The following is a 9,414-nucleotide window of genomic DNA, read 5'->3' as shown; positions in this document are numbered from 1 at the left end:
AGGTTGCTTGCTTATCATGTGGATGTGGCTTAGGTGTCCGATAATCAAGGGATCTTAGCTTGCATTTACATAGGTCTACTTGTGTCCGATAATCAAGGAATAGGTAGAAACTAAAAGGTTTGTTTCTTGGTTACTCGATAATCAAGAGAACCGAGGGGGATTCCATCTTGGCATGAACATGCTAGATTTGGTTACTTAGATTTGGCACAAAGGAGGTTAGGTGTGATGCCTTACAACCTATTTATCTCATTGATCAAAGTCTCTATTATATTATATTTTTATTAGCTTAGTTTATTTTTGTGCAACTTAGTTTACTTTATAAATAATTAAAATCAACCAAGCCGATTCACTACTTTACCATTGTAAATATCATTATTGATAGTTTTGGCTTCCAAAGGGCCGAGACTATTAATTTGTAAAAAGATAGACTCGCATGTGTTTTCTAGGTTTTATTTTTGCGGTGATCTAGTTAGGGTAGAGTTACTCAATCCCTTGGGTACGATACTCTCACTTTCCCTTTACTAAAACTCAATCTCCTATACTTGGGAGTAGGGCACCTCATACACAAATTTGCACATAGTTTTCATACTCGTGATGCACCCGACATTAGACTTTATAACAAGCAATTTCTATGTTTTAGGGCACGAATATATATGTATGAATTATGCTCCAACATATTTGCAAAGTGAGACTAGTATCAGATGGAGGAGGACCCAAAATCACGGTAATTATGGTGTTGCAAAGTGGAGTGAGTTCTAGTACAGATTGGATCCAAGAAATCATAATCAATTTTCATAATTATAGATTGATTTGAAAAATTAAAGTGGAAGAAAAGAAAATGATGAAGAAAATTAAGAACTTGAGCAAACTAGAAAGAGAGCAAAAGTTTTTTTCATTATAAAGCTTGGAGATTGTTACGAGGGATTCTACCAACACGTGCTGGACTAGCAATGAAGGTTCCAGTTGGCAATCCATGTTGTGTATTCTGCCATAGAAAGGTTGAGAGTGATTTGCATCTTTTCAAGTATTGTGAAGCTCTTGAGTGCTTCTGGGGAGTCTAGGTAGCCTTAAACTGAAGCCACGGAGTTTTTGTGGCTCAACTATCTTCTTTTTAATGCAAGAGGTAGTTAACTCTCTTAATACAATATCAAATTGATATATTTTATGTTAGTCTCTGGGTTGTGTGGATGGAGATAAACAACAAAAATTTGGAATGACAACGACTTAATTTAATCCTATGCATATGGTGTGTTGGTCTACTCATTACTTGGAAATGTTTCATCAGACATCAACGAATTAATGCTCGACAACACAAACAAAGAGGTCTAGGTTCAGTGGAAATGTCCCCCGAGTGGACGTTTGAAGATGAATATTGATGGAGCCTTTAAGAGCAACTCCAACAGTTTCCCTATAATTTTTGCATTATATAGAAGCAAAAGTCAAAACTTAAGCAAATTTTCTTCTCCAACTCCAACAGATTCCCTATTTTACAGCAATCTCTAAAATCTCCATAATTCTTCCTTAAAATTTTAGAAATTGCTGTAAATTTAGGGAATTTGGTTTTCTCTTTCCTCACTATCCATATGAAAGTTGAAGCTTGCATGTAGAGCAGACTTTTTACTAGCGATTCATCAAGGGTGGACTTAGGTGGACTTAGAAAGTGATGGCTTTTTGTTGGTGAGTGCTCTTGGTAATAATCATACTGATTTGTCTGTTGTTGGTCGGATCATAGAGGATTGTAAACATTGCTCCAATAGTATTTATTCCCTGCAATGTAGACATATGTTTTGTGAAGCAAATAGTGTCACAAACAGGTTGGCACACTTTGCTAGTTTGTCTGTTATTGATAACTTATGGTTAGACGAGACACTAGCGATTATTCATGATGTTCGATCTCTACGAGGATATTTGTAATATTTCATTTGTAGCTCCAGTTCAAGTTATATATACACCGATGCATTCTATTAATATCAATATAAATAAAAGGCGTGGGATTATTAGGTTGGGTGCCAACTTCCAAACCCTATTTCCAACAAAAAACCAAACCCTATTTCCAACAAAAAAAAAAATTAACGTGGTTTAAGGAATAATGAAAGTCTCAAAATATAATTTCTATTTTTTTTTTAGGGAGAATATCACAAATGGTCACTCAACTTTTACCTATTCGACACTTTGGTCACTCACCTTTTAAATATATCACTTTAGTCACTTCGTTAATTTTTTTTCATTAAAAAAAATTTATTTGCCATAATATTAATGATATTTTCGTCCAACCAATTGTGAAAAATTGAGAAATATGTATTAGAATGATTGAGAGAAGTGATCAAAGTGAGATAAAATGCCCCTTGGGTGATTAGAGTGATTGACAGTGTAATAGTTGAGTGACCAAAATAATATATTTGAAACTTGAGTGACCAAAATTTAAAATGAGTCATAATTGAGTGTATGAAATTCTCATTTTTTTTTTAATTCCGACCCACTAAAGTCTAAAACCTCCTCACCAAAAAAAGAAAAGAAAAGAAAAGAAACTGACCCAAAACCCCTCTCAGTTGTAAATCCAAAACCCCGCCGATAAAAAGCAACAGAGTCCTGAGCCGTTCCAAATCCAAATCCAAAATGACAATGACTCCAAACCTTGTATCACTCACTCGTACATCCCCATTCTTAAATCCTTTTGTTGGAGGATGTTGTTCCCGTAAACCCATTTTGCATTCTACTACGATTGCAGCAAATCGAATTCAGACCCGTTCTCACTCGTATGCTCTGAATTCCTATAATGGAATAGGAGGATTCCGGCAACTGCGTTTTAGTCCGAAGGCGGTTTCCGATGATGGGTCCAACGGAAGTGATGGTAATTCTGGTGGCGGAAACAATCATGGCAGAGGTGGAGGTGGAGGTGGAGGTGGTGGCAAAGGTGATGATAGTAATTGGTCTTTCCTCTCATGGTAATCTTTCCAAACTTTGTTTCATGTTATGCGTATTTACGAATCAGAAAAACCAAGACTTGAACGTTGTCTGAATTCTTAATTGGATTCCAAGAATGAAAATATCATCTAACTAACGATGTGAATGCATATGTTTATTGTGGCATTGCGTTGGTCGGTTAAACTGTACCACTTTGGATATATTAAAACAAGCGTCCTATTGTGAATTATTATTAGGTATTTGGATCTTCTTGCAAAGTATCCTGTGTCGATAAAAGCTCTGACATCTGCATTTTTAACCCTCATTGGAGATGTTATCTGCCAGGTATTGCTCCTCTAGTTGCGCTTTAAGTATATTTATCTTTATTTTTGGTGGACTAACAGAAATTATTACGATCATCAAATTTCATAGTGGAACTTCTAATTTAAACCGATATCTTTTCTTCTGCACTTCTGTTTCTGTCCTTTTTTTTTTCCTTTCCCAGATAAATTGACAACTAATATGCATGTATACTAGTGTAATCCTATCAATGTTTTCCCTGGGTGATGCAAATCAGGTTTTCAGTGTTTTGATTTAGTTTAAGACATCCTGTTGATCAAATTTGGAAGGCACAGAGGTTCCTCAAGGTTCAAAGGCTTGCTTTTGTTAGTTAATGCTTGTGACAATATTAAGAAAACTAACATCTGCTTAGACCTCAGTAATATTATATTTGAAAGGGGTTGAAGGCTTCAATCAAACCAGTATTAGGTGTGTCATTCAAAGAGGGTATTTTGACTTGCTAAGTAACAGTTTAGTAGTTTACCAAGAAACAAGAAAGCTAAGAATGGTGTCAGTCGTTCTCTTAATTTAAAGTTAACAAATTGATAACTTCTTTGAGACTAATGTACTACATTTTATTTTTAGAGACTAATGGTTTTTATGTCGTTGTTATACAGTTATGTTTCTTACAATGAGGTACCATTTTATAAGTAATTATACTGAGGTTTTACCATTTGTAAATAAGAATGTTCTTTTGAGCCTGCTGTTTTCTTGTATAAGAATAAGAATAAAAATATTCCCCCCCCCCCCCCCCCCCCAAGATTTAAAAATAATTATTATATTATTTATTTATTTTTTATTCTTTTCGGCAGCTTGTTATTGATCAAGTTCCATGTCTTGACGTGAAAAGAACATTCTTATTTACCTTGCTGGGTCTGGTGTTAGTAGGTCCGACGCTGCATTTCTGGTAACACTTCAGAAATGTCTGTAAATTTTAAATTTAGAATTACATTATTCACCATCATATTCATATCATTGCGTGTGTAGACTATAACACTTCAAAACAGAAAGTAACTGCCGACTGATACCTTAATTTTTTGTTTTTATTTTATTTTATTCTGATTAATACAACTGATACAATAGTTATCTGCATATATTGTGCTATAAAACTTTAATATTTCTCTATTCCTTTCATGAAAAATGGTGTTATTTATAATAGCAATGCCATTAAGTGCACTGTAGATCAATAATCTAATACGTGAAAGATTTTGTTTGTGTTTATTGTGTATTTATATTTCTTTCAGTTTTTTTTCTAAGCGTTTAGTACACTACCTTTTGTATCTTCAGGTATTTGTATCTAAGCAAACTGGTCACGCTGCCTGGAGCATCAGGTGCATTCATGAGCCTTCTACTTGATCAGGTGATCTCAACTTCTCATTGTATTTCCAAAACTTTAAGGACATCTTATTATTTTTTTGAAGGTTATCTGCTGTTGTTGCTCCCCCCACTGTTGTGTTATGTGCAAAGTAAAGGGGGAGAATGTTAATCATGTGTTTGTGTACTGCCAAGTTGTTTCTATTCTTTGGAAGAAATTATTTAGGGAGGCTGGAGGTAATTGGGAGACCTCAGAAGAAAGTCATGCTGTTTTCAGTCTTCATTTTGTTGGGTTTGGCCTTTTGGGAAAGGGGAGAAGGTCAAAATTCTCTAGGGATGTAGTGTTCTGACTGTCATTTGGGTGCTGTGGACAGAAAGAAACAGACGGATCTTTGAAGATTACTTAGGTGTAGGGATGGAGGAGCTTGGGAGAAATTAAGATACTGGGCAGTTCTTTGGGCCTCTGTTTCGAAGGCTTTCAAAGACTTTAGACTTTATTTCATTCTATTAGGTTGGAAGGCTGATGTAATCTAGAGTGCAAGTGTTGTACAGGAGTGTTCTGTTTTTTGTTACTGTTTCTTTTGTCTGAAGCATTGATTTGCACTTTGGCTCCTAATTTGTGGACTTCTTCTCCACCTTCTGTTTGCTGTTTCTTTTTAATAATAAAAAAAAATGTTATCATTAATTTACTAAAATCGACTTATTATTATTGCAGTTTCTTTTTTCTCCTACATTTATTGGAGTTTTCTTATCGGCATTGATGACACTGGAGGGAAGACCTTCCCAAATTGTACCCAAGCTACAACAGGTGGAATTAAAGGAGTTATATAAGTTATTATATATACAATCACACACAAATTGTCTTTATTCATCTGAAACCTCTCTTTCTCTCCCTCCCTCTCCCCCTATTTTTGTTGTAGGAGTGGTTTTCTGCTGTGCTTGCTAATTGGCAACTGTGGATACCTTTCCAATTTCTTAACTTTCGGTTTGTACCACAGCAATTCCAGGTTAGGATTATATAATGAAGTTATGCATTCATTACTGCTTGTAGACAAAGTATGATTTGGATATTGTGAAGTTGCATGTGAAACTTTTATCACTACCCCCTCCTGTATGGGGCATGTGTGAGGTCTAAAAGTCTCAATGCACTAAGGTGCAGGAGATTCTCAAGACAAATTACTATAAATTCTTGGATAGTTTTGAATGTGTTAAATGAATCAAGAGGTGTAGAAGCTTGATTAATAGTCGTTCATCTGTAAAATTAATTTAAAGTGTTAAGGAGTCATGCTTGAGTATCCAACAAGTCATTAAAGGTCTTTCTGTTAGAGAAAATCACTCTCCTATATTGATTTCCTCTCCACAATCAAAACTGATTGTGTAACCTCTCCATTACCCATATATACATTATGAGGCCCACCGTAAGATTGTGGAGAGGTTACACAATCAGTGTTGATTGTGGAGAGGTTACACAATCAGTTTTGATTGTGGAGAGGAAATCAATATAGGAGAGTGATTTTCTCTGACACTTTCTGTCATTTGGTATCAATGAAACCAAAAATCATATAAATCATGTCATTCTGTTATTTGGTATCAATGAATATTACTAGGATTCAAACTTCTGGTCTAGCATTTAACTGGAATGTAATGTAGAGAAGATTAGACAAAATACTAGGAGAAGAATTAGGTTTGGAGAAGAGCCAGAATCAGGATTAGTCAGGGATAATTTCATTTAAGAAAGTCAGGGATAATTTCATTTTATCAGTCATGTCATGTCTGTCTCCAAAGACTGCAATTTTTCATTTATTTCAGACCAAAGAAAATATAGAACCTAAGATAATTTGAGATTCTAGACAGACCAAAGAAAATATAGAACCTAACATAATTTGAGATTCTAGAAAGACCAAAGAAAATATAGAACCTAAGATAATTTGAGATTCTAGAACCAAGATAAAGTAAACACAAACACTAACCAAACATGGCTTAGAAATAAATTACCTTAATTTTGCAGAAACATGAAGATGAATACTAAAATCCCCGGTTAAAGTTGTCAGAAACTGTAATACATGGATTCGGATTGGATACTCCATTTAGAATGTCTGCTGATTTTTCTGAAAATTTTACTCCTGGATATGCTTCCCATACCCCATGACGAGCACCATATATGTTTTAAACCCAGCAGGATGCATTTGGGATTGTTTTGGTGTTTTAAGAGGGGTTTCTGAGGTGCATTCATCATTTGTCAGCAATCTAATTCAATCTTTCCCAAATTTTGCACAACCTATCACCACTACTGCAGGAAAATCTATTTCTCTGATCCTCTTTCCTTCCTTGACTGTTCTACATCTTCCTGGCTTCTTTGTATCAAAGACTTAAAAGTGGGAATTGCCTCCCTGCTTCTTGATGCTGGAGCCAAGTCCAGATTATATAAATAAGTTCTACCAATTACTAAGGTCCAAATAATTAAGAGTTTGTTCATACGTAATGCAATTCACAGATGCAGCTTGACGCTATTGTGTTTTGAAATTCTCTACATCTGGACTTTCAACTTTTTGATGTATTAAGTGTCATAAATTATGTTGTTTAGAATGCTTAGTAGCAATCATTTGGGTTCTTTGAATGATTCATGTATCAGTGGCTACATGGTAAGTTTTTTAAGAGAGTGAAAAGTTGAGATTTGTGCACGTGTGTATTCTTTATCTAAGGTCGCTTTTTATGTTATAATTTTCATTTTCTAGTAATTTTGTACAAGTATTCCATTACTCTATTTTATTTTATTCCCACTTTAATACATGTCATTAATTTCAGGTTCTTACTGCTAATGTTATTGCTTTGGTATGGAATGTTATCCTCTCGTTTAAAGCTCACAAAGAGGTTCTTCAAAAATAGGTAATTTGGAGACCTGTATGATTGTTGGTTTTTATGCATTTGCCATTTGCTGTAAGAAGAAAATACTCTTCTAAATTCTGAGAACACTCTTATTTCTGCATTTTGTGCTACATCGAGTGGACACGGCCATGTATATTTTTTGCAAACAGCAGAGAAGTACCTGAAAAAGAAACAAAGATTTTAACATTATGTAGTTGGTACATTTTGTATTTTACTATATTGTTTTAGAGTTAAACTGAAGAAAAGTGATCTTCTAGAGTTACAATGGGTGCATTTTTTCTCTATCTCATTATCTATTTTTTGAATTGATTCAGCCTTTTCAAAATTCATCGGGAACTCTGGCAAGTTCATTCCTACAACAAAAATGCTAAGCTGGGTTGGGAAGACCACCTCATGCGCTATTGTAGTGGAATTTGAATGCGAGAACCAGGCATATCTTTGAAGAGAATGAGGTATCCTATTCGTGAAGCTGAAAAAAAAAAAATATGTTTTTTGGTCTTTAAATGCTTGTACTATAAACTGTGGGGATGTATGCTCACATTACTACAATTGTAAAATCAGAGAATCGATGTTCGTTATTATGGCATTACATTTGCCATGTTGTAATAACTACTTGTGCTCATTAATACAACTGATATACATCATGAAAGAAAGAGAGTGAAGGGTGGCTGTATAGCTTATGAAGTGAATTTTAATTGGGATTAGTTTAAAAATGGGCTTTATTTCCTTAGGAATGGACATGTTTGAAGGAAAAAGGTCCAAAGTTCCAAACCAATCAAGGAAAGCTTGACCAACAAGTTTTTGTAGCAAAAATGTAGACTATCACAAATCCAAACCAATGAAAACCCGTACACTTGATGACTCAACGAAACCACTGCAATCTCCCGCTTGCTTGGGAACCTTTTCTTCTAGGTTGAGGGCCTTTTGTAGGTTTGTTTATACTACCCCTAGGATGACCTTTTTTCTTACTCGGAGAAAGATAAACTGCCCCTTGGTATTAGAAACATAATCCATCCTCCAAATTCAATGGCGTACAGCCAAGGCTAATTTGGGCCTTTCTCTAAACAGGACAAGTCAGTTTGGGTTGCCATTTGAAACCCAGACGTCCGAGCTGCCACCACATGTTCACTCTACCCCACTGTTGAAATTGGTTGTTACACCTCGTATCTAGATTTACCCGTCTACTTGTCATTTAGACGGTAAATGACAATTATCATTATTTCAGGAAACCTACTATAAATAGCGATTGAGTCTCCATTTTTAGAAGTTTCCATTTCAGTTAGAACATTGACCTTCCCATTTTCTCTCGAGATTGACCTGGATTTTTTACCCGACCTAGTAGGATCTCAGCCGTCCGGGCACCTGACAGTGCACCACTGGTCGGGTTTGGACCGCCTCTTCCTCCTCATGAGGTATGTGGTGGTGATTTGGGTAGATTTGCACCGGAGAAGGAGTTTAGAAGCTATTTCCAACTCGGCAACTCGCATGGGCCGACGTCGGAACTTCCAATTCCAGCTATCTCCGGTGAGAAACAAATTAGGTTTTGAAGCCCATTCATGGTAGAGCAAACCCTCCAAACGACGTGGTTCAAATCGAGGGAGTGCGAATCTAAAGAATTCAAACCCCATTTTCTTTCGAGAACGACGCATAGATCGACCTCGAGCAGGAATTCGTCAGATGACTATCATAATTGTAATTCTATAGTGAACATTTTCTTTTTAAATTAAATACACATGCAGTATTATATTTTTGAGTATTAAAATTTTGTATTAATCTAAGTTAATAATGTTTGAGACTTGATATTAATTTTACGAGTTATTTATGAATTATTGAGATTTGATGAGTTATGTTTTCGATGACATGATGATGATTTACGAAGCTGGAGAAGTTGATATTGTTTTCATTTCCGAAAGCCTTTATTATTGTAATGAGCTATTTGAATTTCTAACTATTTGATATTTGCTTTACGAA

The 9,414-nt window shown here is 35.3% G+C and overlaps 1 protein-coding gene across 1 annotated transcript; it reads left to right on the top strand.

Moving 5' to 3' along the window:
• The first annotated feature begins 2,519 nt into the window (after positions 1-2,519).
• LOC133721256 (protein sym-1) lies at positions 2,520-8,125 on the top strand. Its single transcript, XM_062147822.1, has 8 exons — positions 2,520-2,945; positions 3,162-3,249; positions 4,056-4,150; positions 4,531-4,603; positions 5,273-5,365; positions 5,478-5,564; positions 7,363-7,443; positions 7,758-8,125. Exons 1-7 carry the CDS (start codon positions 2,617-2,619, stop codon positions 7,441-7,443), a joined length of 846 nt encoding a protein of 281 aa, XP_062003806.1. The 5' UTR covers positions 2,520-2,616; the 3' UTR covers positions 7,758-8,125.
• Positions 8,126-9,414: the final 1,289 nt, after the last annotated feature.

This window comes from Rosa rugosa, chromosome 7 (assembly GCF_958449725.1).
Source record: "Rosa rugosa chromosome 7, drRosRugo1.1, whole genome shotgun sequence".
NCBI lineage: Eukaryota > Viridiplantae > Streptophyta > Magnoliopsida > Rosales > Rosaceae > Rosa > Rosa rugosa.
This window is presented reverse-complemented; position numbering and strand designations above follow the sequence as displayed.